Consider the following 18,444-nt stretch of genomic DNA (forward strand, 5'->3'; position numbering starts at 1 on the left):
ACAGTGTTAAAATGTGTTAAAAACATTGCCAAAAGAAGATCAAGTTATTGGAAATTTTGTCAAAATTGATATGATGGTCGTTCAATATTAGTAATGCAAAATATCATCCAAAAAGAAGAAAAGTATGTTATACTCTTATTAGTTTCAATCTTTCAAGGCATTCCATGTTACCCTTTACACAAGACTAAGGTCTTTATGCCCATGAACAGAAAACCTCAGCATTACTCATATATGTCCCAAAGGCACTGATGAATATCATTTCCCATGACATCTCTGATGTTATACAATCTTCTTTTGGTTGTTTTCATGCTTTTTAGCTCACCTGAGCCAAAAGCTCAAGTGAGCTTTTCTGATCAAAATTTGTCGGTTATCTGTCATCGTCGTTGTCATTGTTGTCGTTATAAACTTTTCACATTTTCATCTTCTTCTCAAGAACCATGACTGGGCCAATTTCAACCAAACTTGCTACAAAGTATCCTTGGGTAAAGGGAGTTCAAGTTTGTTCAAATGAAAGGCCACACCCTTTTCCAAAGGGAGATAATTATGAATTAGAGAAAAATTCAAGGCATTTTTATAAAATCTTCTTCTCAAGAACCACTGGACCAGGAAAAATGAAAGTCATGTAATCATTCTCAGGTAGTGTAGATTCAAGTTTGTTCAAATCATGACCCCCGGGGGTAGGATGGGGCCAAAATGGCCGATCAAAATTTTACATAGGAATATATAGAAAAAAAACTTTAAAAATCTTCTTGCCACTAACCACTGGACCAGGAAAGATGAAATTCAAGTGGAATCATCGTCAGGAAGTGTAGATTCTAGCGTGTTCAAATCATGACCCCCGGGGGTAGGATAGGGCCAAAATGGTCAATCAAAGTTTTACATATGAATATATAGGAAAAATCTTTAAAAGTCTTCTTGTCACGAACCACTAAGCCAGGAAAGAAGAAACTCATGTGGAATCATCCTCAGATAGTGTAGATTCAAGTTTGTTTAAATCATGACCCCTGAGGCTAGGGTGGGGCCAAAATGGCTGACCACAGTTTTATACAGGAATATATAGGAAAAATCTTTTAAAATTTTCTTTTCAGTTACTTCAAAGCCATGATTAGTAATATTTATATGGAATCATCCTCAGATAGTGTAGATTCTAGCATGTTCAAATCATGATCCCCTGGGAAGTTAAAATTCAAGGCCCCCCAACCTCAGTAAACTTTCAGTTCTGATCTGATATGTGCTTTTTCCTAGCCGATGTGCTTAGGTGAGCTCTGTGGCCCCTTGGCCTCTTGTTTGGAATAAATGGCTGAGATCTAGCGAATATTGGTGATGGAAAACTTCTAGGTACTTTCTTCCCTTCAAAATCTTTTTAGCTCACCTGCAATGAAGTTGGGGGAGCTCATGTAATACCCTCGGCGTTGGCGTCCCGGGTTAAGGTGAAGTTTTTTGGAGCAGTTTTCTTTTTAAGTACTTTTGTGTCCTATATTGATTAGACATGCATGGAAGATGTTTCTAATGTGTTTCATTGTACCAGTCAAAGTTTCAGATGCTGCAATTTCAGCAAAGGAATGAACAGGTTAATGTTTTTGGAGCAGGTTAACATTTTTGGTGCAGTTTTTAAAGGTGTAGGTCTCATTTCCGAGTAACTATAAGTCCTATGTTGACCAAACTTGCATGGATGATACATCTAAGGATGTACACTACCAGACTTGCTTTGGATGCTGAATCTGACCTACATTTTCCAGTTGAGTGAACAGGTTAATGTTTTTGGTGCAGGTCTCATTTCCAAGTAACTATAAGCCCTATGTTGACCAAACTTACATGGATGATACATCTAAAGATGTACACTACCAGACTTGCTTGGGATGCTGACTCTGACCTACATTTTCTGGTTGAGTGAACAGGTTAATGTTTTTGGTGCAGGTCTTATCTCCAAGTAACTATAAGTCCTCTGTTGACCAAACTTGCATGTATGATACATCTAAGAATGCACATTACCAGGCTTGCTTTGGATGCTGAATCTGACCTACATTTTCCGTTTGAATGAACAGGTTAATGTTTTTGGTGCAGGTTTCATTTTCAAGTTACTATGAGCCCTATGTTGACCAAACTTGCTTGGATGATACATCTAAGAATGCACATTGCTTCGGATGCTGAATCTGACCTACATTTTTTCGGTTGAATGAACAGGTTAATGTTTTTGGTGCATGACCAAACTTGCATGGACGATACATCTAAGGTTGCATTCTACCAGGCTTGCTTCGTATACTGAATCTGACCTACATTTTTTTGGATGAGTGAAAAGGTTAAATTTTCATGCAAGTTTCATTTCTAAGTAACTATTTGCCCTATGTTGTTCAAACTTGCATGGATGATATATCTTAGGATGCACACTAATGGATTTGCTCCAGATGCTGAATTCAACATACATCTTTCAGATAATGTACCAGGTAAAAGTTATGGGTGCAGTTCTATTTCCAAGAAACTTTATAAACCAAACTTGCCCAAATGATGCATCAAGGGATGAAAACTCTCAAACTTGCTTCAGATGCTGGATTTTCATCACTTTTTTTTGTGATGAAGAACTAGTTTGAAGTTTTTATATAGGTCTTTTCCAAAGTATCAGATCAAAATTGCATAAATTTTGCATTTTGAATGTACACTTTTTGTTGGGTAATTGTGTGACTTTGCCTTACTTAAAGACAACATTCATTGAGGTGAGCTCTGTAATCTCTGATTACCTATGTTTTATTTCTCCAATCTTGTTTGCAGGAACAGGAAATTGCCCTGCATGGGTCCTGGCCGGTATTTAGCTTTCCTTTGCAGGAAATCTGTTAAACTTTCCTTCATGCATTGCATTGAAACATAAAAGTTCAACTGATGCTATTCCTCCATTGAGATGTATGTACATGTTTTACTGGACCTCTTGAAATACAAGAAAACTAATAAAACATGTCAGGAGCCCTTACTAACTTAATTATATTTAAGGAATGAATTTAATAGCTACCCATTTTATACGGTATAAACTGGGTAGCTATTAAATTCATTGCTTATAATTTAATTTTCATTCATTTGATGTAAGAAAAAAAGATGATTGTTCTAACAAAATGACTTCAATTTGTACAAAATTTAAACGTAACGTCAGGCGGAATGATACGTTTTTGAGGAATGTCAATGTGACGTAGGCAACTCATTTTATACGATATAAAATAATTTTTTATCCAATCAGCGTTACAACCAGAATTAAATTATACTGTAGAAACACAAAAAGTTATTGTTGATTATTTTGTTGATTTGCTGTTTAAAAGGGTTTCGTGGGAATTAAATATTGATCAGAATTAAGTAACCCTATCAGTCGAGGGCATCATGGAAATAAGTTTGTTTTTTTTTTTTGAAAAAAATTGTTAATGTTGCTAAATGTCAATCTTTTGGGTTATTTTTCCCTTATTATGCTTTTTCAATAACTTATTCCTGTTATTGATACTTTACAATCCATTTTCAGTCCTAAGCCAAAGGCTCAAATGAGCTTTTCCGATCAAAATTTGTCCCGATGTCTGTCATTGTCTTTGGCGTTGTCATTGATCTCGTAAACTTTTTCACATTTTCATTATTCTCAAGAACCACAAGGCCAATTTCAACCAAACTTCAGCCACAAAGTATCCTTGGGAGAAGGCGATTCAAGTTTTTTATGCCCCGCCATGAATGTGGGTGGGGCATATAGTGTTTGTCATGTCAGTCTTCTGTCCTTCGGTTCTTCCATCTGTCCTTCCGTCACTCTTCGTTGTGTTTGACATCCAGGTATTGGTAGTCATAGCTGTGTACAGTATCAACTTGAACTTGATCAACTTCTCCCAACGGAGCAGAATTTTGATTTTTGTAAACTTTTTCAATCCTATATTTCATAGGATTACAGGACAGTTCTTTGTAGTTTGGTGCAACAATGGACATAAGTTTTTTAAAGCCTTTGTCTTCAACCACTTGTATTGGCATGTAATCAAACACAACCATAGATCAACAATGGCACATGTATATCATCTGTCTCTTTTCCCAAGAAAAATGGCTTCTTGGAGAATTGACAAATATTAGCTAATTTATTTAAACATAATAGAAATGTTATATGAAAACAAATAATTAAAGCAAAACAAAAATTTGAGTAGAAGACAGCCGAAGGTGAGGAAAGCCAGGTAGCAGGTACTTGGTCACGATAATTACTGTATAAACACTGCCATTGGCATTAATGGTCATAAAGGAGTAGGAAACCCTAATTACTGTATGTACAAGTGCAATGAACATTTTACATATTAAAATAGTTCATTTAATGCATTTTAATGAATAAGCTTAGAAATATTCAAAACTATACATCCGAGTAACCAAGTACCGATTTTAGTATTCGATACTCGGACGTTTGATCGAGTACATGGGTTAACCTGGTACTCGTTGACATTCCTAGTTTTAATACTAAATTGATTTTTGCTCAGGTGAGCGATTTGGTCCCTGGGCCTCATGTTAAGAATTAACTCAAGTGAGTTAGTTCTTTGTAAAGTAATAAATAAGAGAAGTAACTTGATTTCATCTTGCCTATTCAATATATAGGCATATGAATATGAAAATTTCTTTGTGGGATTTTATTTCATTGATTGATAATTTTTTTTATGCACCCGGATCGATAGATCCCGGGCTTATATTATTTTTGTCCTGTCTGTTTGTCTGTCTGTCTGTTGTCAACTTTAACCTTCGCCATAACTTTTGAACAATAAAAGATAGAGACTTCATATTTGGTATGCATACTCCACTAATAAAGTCCTTTCAAATGACATCAAGGTCAATGACCTTGTGACCTTGACTGTGACCTATATGCTAAAAATAGCTTTTTCCACTGTTTGTCATAACTTTTGAACCATAGGAGATAGGGACTTCATAATTGGTATGCATACTCCACTGAAAAAGTCCTTTCAAACGACGGCAAGGTCAATGATCTTGTGACCTTGACTGTGACCTATATGCTAAAAATAGCTTTTTACACTTTTTGCCATAACTTTTGAACCATAGAAGATAGGGACTTCATATTTGGTATGCATACTCCACCGATTAGTTCTTTCAAATGACACCATGGTCAATGACCTTGTGACCTTGACTTTGACCTATATGCTGAAAATAGCTTTTTCCACTGTTTGTCATAACTTTTGAACCATACGAGATAAGGACTTCATATTTGATATGCATACTCCACCGATAAAGTCCTTTCAAATGACGGCAAGGTCAATGATCTTGTGACCTTGACTGTGACCTATATGCTAAAAATAGCTCTTTACACTTGTTGCCACAACTTTTGAACCATAGGAGATAGGGACTTCATATTTAGTATGCATACTCCACCGATTAAGTTCTTTCAAATGACACCATGGTCAATGACCTTGTGACCTTGGCTGTGATCAATATGCTTAAAATAGATTTTTTGAACTTTGTTGCCGCTGGCCGCATAGTGTTTCACAAACACATCTTGTTAATTGTTAAAAACGAAATAAACAAAATATAATCCCCAATGAAATTTTCTGCTTTTACAATATAAGTGGCATGCATGACGTTATATTTCATCCATTGTGAATTTATCTCATTTATTAAGGTCAGCCCTGAAGGACCAATTCCATGAGATCTACTTGAGATGTATATGCATGGTCCCCTTTTCCTTTTTTCTTAACTCTCTAAATATTCCTTCATATTTTCTAAACAATTGTCCTTATCAGTATTTCAATTTCATCTCTTTTCAAAGGAAATTTTAATAACTTTGTACACTGTGACTTTTGATCTTATATAAGGCGAAACCCCAAAAAATGTTTAATTCAAATTTTGCACAAATATTGAATATGGTATACAAGTGTACTAGTCTAGCAAATATATACAAGTGTACTAGTCTAGCAAATTTAAAAAATATCATATTTACATGTACTTACATGAATAACAATGGTAGATTTTACTTTTTGATTTTTCTTCACTTGTTACATGTAGTTCTCATTTATGCAATAGGTACATTTGAATCATCTACTTAAATTGCACTCTGTAAAGTGACATTATCATGGTAAAATTCATCTAGAAAATATTATTAGGGCCCCGCAAGGATTTGCGGGTGCCCTATAGTAATCACTCTGTCCGTCCGTCTGTCTGTCTGTCCGTCTGTCACTCTTCTGTCCACAAATTTTCTGTTTTTTTCTAATATCTTTTTTTATGGTTGCCCAATCAAGTTCAAATTTGGTATGGTAGTTCAGTAGGCAGAAATACATATTTTGATGCTAACTTTGGTTCTCTATGTCTTCTGGTTTGGAGCTGGGGTGGTGGGGTAGATTCCTTAACTATGCATAAGAATGAATGGACAACTTTTTTTATGGTTGCCAAATCAAGTACAAATTTGGTATGGTAGTTCAGTTGGCAGAAATACATATTTTGATGCTAAGTTTGGTTCTCTATGTCCCCTGGTTTGGAGCTGGGGTGGTGGGGTAGATTCCTTAACTTTATATATGAAAGCATTGACAAAGAGAGATAACTGCTGAAGATGTTCCCATTATAAACCGAATGCTGCTATGAGTCCCTTGGGATTAATTAGCTTTTCTCCTGAAGAAAATCCAGAGCATTATCTTTATCTGTCAAATTGAGATGAATTACCACCTCTGTCTGCAAATGAAGTTTGTTTTGAAGTTAAGTCAATTTGGAATGCTATGAACATTCTGAAATGTGGATTTTAATATAAATTTTTATTATTTATTTTTATTTAATAGTTATGATTTCATTGAATTCTAATAACAAGAAATAGATAAAAGAAGATTTTTTGATTTACTTTTTTTCACTTTATGTTAATTCAAGAATATTATTAATTTTTAGGATAGTTGTTTAAAAACGCCATTGTATCATTAATACTGAAAAAGTTCTTATTGTAACTGTAGGACTCCAAAGTGCGATGGGACTCCAAAGTCCGATGGTCACGCCGAAATCCGATGGTCTGCGCCAAACCCCGATGGTCTGACACGCCAAAGTCCGATGGTGCGAAAAAACAATTAACGTTTATGACGTCATAGTTCTACTGCGCAAAAATGCAATGCCGCGCCATGCCAAGGCCCGATTGTTTAAAATAAATACAAATAAATAATAAATGCAAAGACTAACCCTAATCTTTTTTATATAGGTGCGAGAATAACACTTAATAGTCGAAAAATGTGTTACAATTATATAAGCTAGATATCTCGGATCGGTGCTTGACTAACCCAAACCATTCCAATAGTGTGCGAGGACTAACTATAAAATCTCTCGGTTGAGTTCGAAGAAACACATTGGTGTTCAAGAACTAACCCTTATCAGTCGAATGGTGTACAAGGACTAACCCTAAAAGCTTGGTGGGCGAAAACAATAAGCAAAATCAGTAAAATTGTATGAGAGACAAATACTAAATCAATGGATTTTGAATGTAGAACGTCATGACGTCGGACTATTGTGACGTCATAAACGTTGAGTGTTCCTTCGCACCATCGGACTTTGGCGTATCAGACCATCGCACTTAAGAGCAACGTGTCTCATAGGAAACGAGCCATCGGACTTTGGGGTCCGTAAACACAACGAGCCATCGGGGTTTGGCGCAGACCATCGGGGTTTGGCGAGACCATCGGACTTTGGCGTCACCATCGCACTTTGGAGTCTTACAGTAACTTTAGAAGAAAATGATGAGAGAGGTACAATTAATCCCTTGGGATTAATTATCTAGCCTGCTGCAGAAAATTTAGTAGGCTTTTCTTTATCTGTCACTTTAAGATTAATGAAAACCTTTGTCTGCAACTGCTGCTTGTTTGAAGTTAAGGTCAAGCCTTCATGATATTTGCATTCATTGAAGGCTGGCATTTTATATAACACAAGCTTCATAATTGTTTAAATATACGTTCAATTTTAAGTTGTTCTTTACTGCTTAATGTAAATACAAGGATATTATTTTCAGGTTTTTGAATATTCAGGAATTATCTTGAAATTTTAAGAATACAGTTGCTGTTGCTTATTCTTCGTACATTTTTTAATCATTCCGTAAGCTGCACCCTATTAATTCTACCCCATGGCGGGGCTCTTGCTGACTGGTCAGTTTTCTAGTTATTATTATATCCTGAATATACACAGTGTTGTATCTCACTGCAGATATTTGATTTTCTTCATTTTTCTGTTTCCTAATTGAGCAACAAACAGATTGTCATTTGTATCTGTACACAGTCCCCAGGGTTGACTCAGTCCACAGTCTATGTAACTGAGGAACTGTCCATCCTGATCTATGATGTGGACACAGTCATTGTTATAATCAGCTGTAAGGATGTGACTTTGACTGTCTGTGGTGATTCCTAGTGGATTGAATGGTTGGTTCTTTGGAGCAGGAGTATGTCCAGTGTACCTGAATCTCAGTTTCCCGGCCTGATTGACCACCACTACTGCTTTAGCTCCACTGTCAGACACACAGATATCCAGGTTCCTGTTCTCAGTTATATACATACATGTACTACTAGACGGATAGAGAGGGTTATGTTTATCATCAAATTGAATGGTTTGTTTCTCTGTGGAGCCAGAGTAACGGACAACTTTTGTTTGTTTGTAATCATTACTGTCCATGATAACCAGGAGGTCACCAGAGGAGGTACTACAGATATTGCGAGGATACCAGTTTTGTAGTCTGATCACCTCTTCTATCTTCTTATTCTTCACAATGTTCACAGTTCTATCAATGTCATCAGTATAAGTTAGATCTCCACTTTTTGTCACTGCTATGTCAGATGGTCTTTTCTCTGACTTGGTTGTGATTGACTTGAGTAGAGATCCATGTAAATTAAAAATTCTCTTGATTGTGAATAGTGATCCCTGATTTATGCTGTAGAGTTTCATGGTTCTGTCATCTCCACTTGTCCATATTTCTTCATCACTCAGACAGGCCACATTGTAAAGGTAATATTGATACCCAGTGTCTATGGTGGTGACAGTCTCTGGTTCATCAAGCAGCTGTTTGACTGGAGGAGAGGATCCAGCTTCTGGTGATTTCTGTGTTGTCTTCATGCTGTAGCCATGTTTATCTGAAGTTAAAGAACTTGATGATAAGGTGCCAAACAGTTTACTAAGTTCTTGGATTTTTTCTGGATTGAATTTAAGTGGAGATGGTGTTATTTTGTCTGGAAGATTTCTATGTCTGTCTACATTGAGAGTAATACTGAAGAGTTTTGAAATGTTATTAGAATCCTCAGCAAGATCAATTGAATCGATTTCATCTTTGATGTCAGACATTGTCTTGTTTATTTCATCCAGATGTTTCTGTAGAGTTTGTAACTGTGTGTTTTTCATCTCATCAACTTCAGCTTTCAGTTTCTGGACAAGTTTGTCAATTTCTCTGTGCCAGTCCTCTCCATGTTTTGTTATGGCTGTTGAGAGATCTCCATATTCCTTTTCTAACTGACTCATTCTGTTTTGTATATCAGAGGCAATGTCCTGGTAGGTTGGATAAATCATATTATTTAGTTCATTTTGTTCATTGACAATTTTATTCTTTCTTTCATCCACAACTTGTAAGATTTCTGATAATTTATGACCTAGATGTTGATCAGATGCAATGCACTTAGGGCAGACAGGAATGTCACATTGGTTGCAGTACATTGTACTTTGGTCTTTGGAATGAGATTTACATCCAGGGTAGAGGGGGGTAGATTTCCTGGCCTGAAATTTGACAACTTTGTGGTCCTTGGATTCATCTGTTGAGATGTGTTCTCCCACACAGGCCTTACACAGGTTGACAAGACATGTATCACAGTGCATCTCTACCACAGCGGTTTCACACAGGTCACATCGCATCACGTCCTGGGCACTGGTACGGGGGTCCATGATCAAATTTGTGACTCTGAAGTATAAATAGATATTTGTTGTTCTGAATATCTAACAGGATAAAATAAAAGTAATACCGTGATGCTGAGAGTGTGGACAAGGGTTTAAAGAAACATATATGGCAAAATCAAAAATATTGTACAAATCCTTACAAGTTAACAACAAACTTTTCTTTGAAAATATGTCACCACATTTCCAGAATAATTTTGTTTTTTTTACTGTGACAATAACACTGTCACAGTAACTTAATTAACACTTCATGTTCAAAAGTTCAGGGTTCAAGATCCAGCCATGAAAAAACCTTAATCAGTAAAAGATAACATATCATTACCACAATGCGTTGTATTTCCACTATAGAAGAGTTATACTTCTTAGTGTGCTCTTTTGTGAAAAAGTCGGAAAATGTACAAATCTTGCGGGATTTCCAGGACAAACGTAACATTTAAACAATAAAATGCTTTCTTTGTTTGTTGTTACTGGAATGAACGGAAGCAGCTGTTGCAGAAAAAATACATAACCCGCTTACGCGGGTTATGTAATTTTTTTCTGCAATAGCTGCGACCGTTCATTCCAGTAAAAACAAACAAAGAAAGACATTTTATTGTTTATATTTATATCTGTTTAAATTATCATTTTAAGTAGGATTAAAAATATTAATTATTGTGTTAATGATGCGAACGTCTTTGTACGTTTCATTGATGGAACGGCCACTGATCAAGAAATCTGTACTGGTGATATGCCTAATGTAGTTTATGCAGGGATGAACGCAATGGGTTTTCTTAAGAAATAAAGAAGAAAATATTCAGTGGATGTAAATATAAACTTGTAAACAATATGTTGAATGTCGTTGAACAAATCCTAACTAAATGAAATATATATTTTATTGCTGTGGATTTTATATTCATCAATAGTAGGAATGACAATGATATATATAAATATTATTATATATTATTATAACAGTAACTTGATAAAAGGGCCGTATCACGTTGAGTTGACAGGCGTGGATCATCAGATCTAACGAGACGTGAAGCGTTGAGTTTGATCTGATGATCCGTGCCTGTCAACGAGACGTGATACGGCTCTTTGGATCAAGTTACTGTTATAATGATAAATTTATTATATACCCCCTTATAACTGGCTAAATATATTAAAATATATACATTTGTGGTATCTCTCCATTATATAAAGATACAGAGAGAAAATATCTTCAATTCTGTATGAAGTTTGTCAGAGATCAATACGTGACCTAATCACACGGCGCAACAATATCGACCAGTAAATAAATTATAAAATTACCTGATCTACTTGCTTTTCATGTAAAAAATGGACAAAATAAGCAAGTAAAATGATAATTATTTTATTTAAAATGTAAACAGGTATTTCACACAGTTTTTGGGCTATTGATTCAACCTGTGTACATAGAGAAAAGTAGCGTTTGTTTACATTTTTCTTCATTTTTGTCAGCTGCACAGTCTCTAATGTTCATCCTTATTATTTTGGTAGACCTTTCATTAAATTTTCATGAAAAACTTTTATTAGGGCCCCGCAAGGATTTGCAGGTGCCCTATAGTAATCACTCTGTCCGTCTGTCTGTCTAGCTGTCCGGCTGTCTGTCTGTCTGTCCATCTGTCACTCTTCCGTCCACAAATTTTCTGTTTTTTCTAATAACTTTTTTTATGGTTGCCCAATCAACTTCAAATTTGGTATGATAGTTCAGTAGGCAGAAATACATATTTTGATGCTAACTTTGGTTCTCTATGTCTTCTGGTTTGGAGCTGGGGTGGTGGGGTAGATTCCTTAACTATGCATAAGAATGAATGGGCAACTTTTTTTATGGTTGCCCAATCAAGTACAAATTTGGTACGGTAGTTCAGTAGGCAGAAATACATATTTTGATGCTAAGTTTGGTTCTCTATGTCCCATGGTTTGGAGCTGGGGTGGTGTGGTAGATTCCTTAACTTTATATAAGAATGCATTGGCAAAGAGAGATAACTGCTGAAGATGTTCCCATTATAAACTGAATGCTGCTAGGAGTCCCTTGGGATTAATTAGCTTTCCTCCTGAAGAAAATCCAGAGCATTATCTTAATCTGTCACATTGAGATTAATTACCACCTCTGTCTGCAAATGAAGTTTGTTTTGAAGTTAAATCAATTTGGAATGCTATGAACACTCTGAAATGTGGGTTTAAATATAAATTTTTATTATATATTTTTGTTTGATAGTTATGATTTCATTGAATTCTAAAAAAAAAAAAAAGAAATAGATTAAAGAAGATTTTTTGATTTACTTAAAAATATATTAATTCAAGAATATTATTAATTTTTAATGTAGTTGTATAAAAACCCCATTCTATCATTAATACTGAAAAAGTTCGTATTGTAAATTTAGAAGAAAATGATGAGAGAGGTACAATTAATCCCTTGGGATTAATTATCTAGCCTGCTGCAGAAAATTTAGTAGGCTTTTCTTTATCTGTCACTTTAAGATTAATGAAAACCTTTGTCTGCAACTGCTGCTTGTTTGAAGTTAAGGTCAAGCCTTCATGATATTTGCATTCATTGAAGGCTGGCATTTCATATAACACAAGCTTCATAATTGTTTAAATATACATTCAATGTTAAGTTGTTTTCTACTGCCTAATGTAAATACAAGGATATTATTTTCAGGTTTTTGAATATTCAGGAATTATCTTGAAATTTTAAGAATACAGTTGCTGTTGCTTATTCTTCGTACATTTTTTAATCATTCCGTAAGTGCACCCTTTTAATTCTACCCCATGGCGGGGCCCTTGCTGACTGGTCAGTTTTCTAGTTTATCTTTGAATTCTACTACAATAAATGTGTAAATCTGTTGGAAAATATCATTGCAATATCATGCCATGAACAGCTGCCAAACACCTCGGCGTTTTCGTAGTTCAATGTAAAGCTGTCGCCAGTGTCTCCGTGTTTATCAATGTTTTACGATAAGTTTACCTTTAGTTACCGAAAACGTAGAATGTTTTTGATCAAACTGCAAATTAAGTGGCTCGGACAAGTGTCTAAATCCATCGGATCCATCCATCCCTTTCCGGTGACCGAAATTCCTCCAACTTTTTATCATCAAACTTCGGACGTTTTTCTTGTGTCTTTTCAGCATCGATTATCATTTTTCACGAATAAAAATATTCCCAGACAACAATCTGTTCACTATTATTGATCATTAGTAGCCTTTCACAAAATATTAGGTATATAGTAACAATTTATATCTTTTATTGATCATATGTATCTATTTACCTTATGGTATCATCTAAATACAATACACATGCCTCTGGAATGTCGTTATTTATATCAATGGATTATAAATTTTAGGTTCTCGCTCTTTTACATGTCTTTAAGTTTCTCTATTCTTTAAATGGAATGACAGGTAAATTTAACATTTAAAATTTGAACCGAGTTTGGCATATTTCCTACTATCCGCAACGCCATGCTGCTCCATTCAGACGACCAAACACACCTCTAATTCTGAAGAGTTCACTAATGGAAAAACAATGTACAGCTTACTCCACTTATATTGAACTCGCTTATTTTGAAATTCCGCTTATTTTGAAATAGAAATAAATCCCCAGTTTTTGCCTCTCATATTCTTTGCATTAAAATAACGGTTATATTGAAATCGGATATATTGAATTTTCGCTTATATTGAAGCCACTGATCGGTCCCCACAGGTTATAATGAGTTGTTTTCATAACGGTTATATTAAAGTACTCCCTGGCTGCTGTCATTACGGTTGGTGGCAATAATTATGCCTGATTGACCAGGTGATATACAAAGGTTTGAATAATTAAGTTTTCACCTTATGTGTTTTTATACTGCATGTTAATTAATATTCTTACGAAATAAAATTCTTCACTGGCAAATTCTTTGCGTCCATGTATATAATACGGACATATCGAGGCTAAACATCTAAACGTAATATTACAATAGTAACCCCCACAGATCAAGAAAAAAAAAACATAACTTTGCGTGCTGTTAATGATATGCCTAAATTCAAAATAACTAAGGGATAAACCCGAGTACACTTACGATGAAATACAAGCAGCGTTCGGCAGTACTCAGCCGTTTTAGTCCGGTGAATTTTCTCCAAAACGCAAATAAATGCGATTGGGGAATAATAATGAGGTTGAAGATTGTCTTTTTAATGCATCAGAAATAAAAAAAATATTTTAACTTTCAAGGAGTCATATTCTATGTTATCTGATCACTGTTATAGATAAACGAGAACAAAGTTAATTTGTTCGGGTTTGTATTTCTTTATTTTAGATCGGGATTGAACTTGTAAAAATGGCGGCTTCACGATTTCGCTTATATTGAAATACGGATATATTGAAATAATTTGCATGGTTCCCTGAATTTCAATATATCCGGAGTAGGCTGTATTAAGATTCCTCATTCCAAATGGACCTTACTGTCAAGTAAAGGTCTTGACCAAGTCTTACAGAAGTGAAATACTGTAAATGAATTGAAAAATTCTCAAATGGGACGTAAACAATATGCAATCAATCAGTCTCATTACTGATATTCAGCAAAATATCAAAATTTTAAAGTAAAATAAACATTACCTGATGTAAGACAGTAATGGCTGACAGTTTTTTGTACTTTGGTCACATGATTCACCCACCTGTGTTATCTACCTGTCAGGTAATTTACTTCCTGGTCTATATCTAGTGGAGATTTGAATTTTATCAGTTTGAACTGTGGCTTACTGTTTGTATTAAGTTTTGTGTCAATTATTTGTGTAAATGTTATAAGCATATTTCATGAAGTGTATGTGCTAGCACACGTACACAAAAAAAAATAAGGCCAACATTTTTGAGTTGGCTCGCGTAGCAAGCTACTCCCTGTCGACATAGCCGTTTCAGAGCTGTAAAATTTTTCACGCATTCATCAAGGTGATCCATACGCCAAAGATAATAGTTCTAGCAAAAAATGCTTTGGTTTGAGTGAGTTGTATAAACTTAAGAGGTAAAAACTGTATAAAATTTCATACTGTAACATTATTTATGCCTTCTTGCTTTTAAAGAAATTTTTGATTAAATACCTGTAAGATGTACAATTACTGTGTATGAATATGTTCAAGCTTGTTAGGCGGATCTAATCTTCCCATCTGAAGTTTATTTATAATTGACTTAGAATACTCCCTAACACAAACACCTACTGCTCTCATTAGCTGCAGCTAGTTGTTGTTGAAAATCTATTTTTAGAATCCAGATTTGCTCTGGGAATCTTTAACCTAATTATTCCATAACACTGACCACTTGAGCTAATGTGCTTAAATTCATTATAGAATCCATGCAGTCAAAATAATACGGAAACCCATTAGTGCCAACCTGTATATGTAAAGGAAAAGCAATATACACTTTATTTATGAACCGAACATGGATCAGACATATAATATTCAATCTCTAAAGATGCAAAATAAACTGAATATATTAAGGTATGGTGCCCAGGTGTATGAAATAGCTCAATTGATTTGAGCCAGTCAACTCGCAGGCCCTTCAGGCCTTTGATTTTATTTCCTGTTTTACGGGAATTTTTTTCAAAAATTTGAGTCAGGGGGTGGAAATAAAAACAAAATCTTCAAATTCAAGCAGTCGGTCAAAAAAATAAAAATAAAATAAACAAATGTAACAATTTTTTTATTTTTTAATTTAAGAATGGAATTGTTTTATTGCCTAAATTTGGTAGGAAGAGGGTGTTATTTGAAAAATTAATGCATGCAAAACAATTTTATCATAATTTTGGGGTATTCAAAAAAATAACAAGATTTTAGGATTTTGAGTAACTATCATATGGCAAGCATATAGTGAGACTTTTAATGGATTGGTTAAATTATTTCACAAGTGAGACTAATTAAAAGAAAATCTGAGTATCTTTTTCAATGCAATTCAAATTAATATACACATACCGGTAGGTGGATAAAATGTATCTTATCTCTTGAAAACATACTGAAATTGTCTCAATGCATGCTATAACTTTCAAAGTACATCATTGTAGAAAATGCACGTACATGTAATAAAATAAAATCAGGGCTAGACAAATAGCATTGCCCGACGCCCGGGACAACCATTTTTGGTTGGAGGGCAAGTAATTTGATAACAGGTGCCTGCCCGCGGACAAGTACTTTTTTACAATTAACAAAAACAAGAGGCCCATGGGCCTTATAGGTCACCTGAGCATTATGCAACAACTTTCCAGTGATTGAATTTGATTCATGTTTTAATCCAGATGCTATGGCATTCACAATTTTGAAAGAGGCTCCATTGATCATCATAACAATACACTTAGCAGCTGCTTAGTTTGTTTACTTAATACCCATAGGCAGGGTAGGGGAACAAAAAATGCATTTCAAGTAATCAGTAATATTCAGCATGATCAGTAATGCCCCAATCACACATGAACCCCTGACCCTTAGGCCTAGATCCACATATTACACAATTTTTGAAAAGGCACCCTTGCTTTTCAAAAATATTTGATTAATACCAAGGAGCATATTTTGAACAATTCATCCAGTTTCAGTATATAAGTACAGCACCCCCCCCCCTCCTTTATGGTACCCCTGACCCTGGGGCCTTGAAATTCACAATTCTGGAAGATAAGTACCCTTGCTCATCATAACTATATAGGTAGTTCATCTGCTTAATACCAAGGAGCAGAGAAGAAAACTTTCAAAGATTCAATGTATTTTCTCTATATAATCAATAGAGCCACACCCTATCACTAGAACCCCTGACCCTAGGGCCATAAAATTCACAATTTTGGAAGAGGTAGTCTTGCTCATCATAACTATGTAATTAGTTTATTTCATTCCTAGGAGCAGAGAAGAAGATTTTCAAAGAATTCATGTATTTTCACTATATAATCTATAGACCCCCCCCCCCCCTTACACCAGAACCCCTGACCCTGGGGCCATAAAATTCACAATTTTGGTAGAGGCACTCTTGCTCATCATAACTATGCACTTAGTTAGTTTATTTAATACCCAGGAGCAGAGAAGAAGATTTTCAAAGAATTCATGTAATTTCACTATTATAATCTATAGAGCCCCACCCTTACACCAGAACCCCTGACCCTGGGGCCATAAAATTCACAATTTTGGTAGAGGCACTCTTGCTCATCATAACTATGTACTTAGTAGGTTTATTTAATACCCAGTAGCAGAGAAGAAGATTTTCAAAGAACTAATGCATTTTCACTATATACTTATTTGGCCCCACCCTAGCACTAGAACCCATGACCCCGGGGCCATGAATTTCACAATTTTGGTAGAGGACTCAATGCTGATTACAATCATGCAAACAGTTTGACTGCTTGATGTCCAGGAGTAAAGAAGAAGATTCTTAAAGATTGCACTAATTTTAGTGGTTTTTGCCCCACCCCCCGGGCCCCAGGGGGGCAGGGACCATGAAATTCACAATTTTTGTTCCCCTTTACCCATAGATGCTATATGCCAAATTTGGTTGTAATTGGTTCAGTGGTTTCAGAGAAGAAGCTGAAAATGTTCAAATGTTAATGCACGACGGACGACGAACGATGACGGACGAAAAGTGATAGCAATAGGTCACCTGAGTTTACTCAGGTGACCTAAAAATCATGTACCGTTCTCAAATATCTTTTGTGTAATCGCTTTTAAAGTAATCACATGAATCACAGCAAAGCACCTGTTTTCACTGCTGTTCACCACTGCACGTAGATCGAATAATCAGAACTCCTCTAGAATTAACCCATTAATGTGTTGTTAAAATATGCAGATGTCGTAAAACATGGAGTTATCGATGTCGTCAAAAACATTGTATGGGAATTTAGACATTTGTCAAAATATTAAATTCATACTGTGAATACAGATGCTAGTGGTATTAAAATTGTTGTTGATTGCTGTTCCCTGGTAATCACACAGCCATGATGTCGATCTCATAATCGCCATGCAGTAATGTTTCTGTTCACAGTTTTGTGTTGTTTGTGGGTTTTATGAGATTGATCAAAGTTCGATATCTTTACCTTTTTCATTAAATAAATACATTAATTTAAAGAAAGGTGTATCTTATTGCAGAATTTTGAGGAGGAATACTCCTTAAACACGTTTAAATTAAACATTTTCCTCTAAATTTATCTGTGGAAGAATTTCGCGATTTTAGATCTAGGATGGTCTTCATGTAGTGTTTTGGTGTCTCACTCAAAAGAAATAATTTAATATCAATGCTTGAATTCTATGTTATTTAAGAAAAAGTTGGGACAAGCATATTTTTTGGTAGGACAAGTAGTTTTACGATGGTAACCTGTCCGAGGGCAAGTACTGCAAAATTCTATTTGTCTACCCCTGAAAATAGTAAATGTAAAATAGACTATGACATGACAATTACTCTGTTAACTGCAGAATTCGTATATTTCTTAATACTGGTTCTAATCCACAATTTTTGAATTTAAAAAAACACAGGTGCTTGAGGACAGGAACCCCCCCCCATATAGACCCCTGGGCCTGTTAGACTTTTTTTCACATATATTATATATGGATGACACATTTGTGATATAAT

The 18,444-nt window shown here is 35.2% G+C and overlaps 2 protein-coding genes across 2 annotated transcripts in view; one reads left to right on the forward strand and one right to left on the reverse strand.

Moving 5' to 3' along the window:
• Positions 1 to 18,444, forward strand: part of LOC134235300 (serine/threonine-protein kinase ATR-like) — a 75,706-nt gene that overhangs the window by 21,749 nt on the left and 35,513 nt on the right. The window lies entirely within an intron of this gene.
• Positions 8,122 to 14,576, reverse strand: LOC134235332 (E3 ubiquitin-protein ligase TRIM71-like). Its single transcript, XM_062717465.1, has 2 exons — positions 14,476 to 14,576; positions 8,122 to 9,892 (listed from the first exon to the last, which is right to left on the reverse strand). The coding sequence occupies exon 2, from the start codon at positions 9,874 to 9,876 to the stop codon at positions 8,152 to 8,154; it is 1,725 nt and encodes a 574-aa protein (XP_062573449.1). The 5' UTR covers positions 9,877 to 9,892; positions 14,476 to 14,576; the 3' UTR covers positions 8,122 to 8,151.

This window comes from Saccostrea cucullata, unplaced genomic scaffold (genome assembly GCF_032062105.1).
Source record: "Saccostrea cucullata isolate Sc308-1 unplaced genomic scaffold, CSIRO_AGI_Scuc_v1 ctg601, whole genome shotgun sequence".
NCBI lineage: Eukaryota > Metazoa > Mollusca > Bivalvia > Ostreida > Ostreidae > Saccostrea > Saccostrea cuccullata.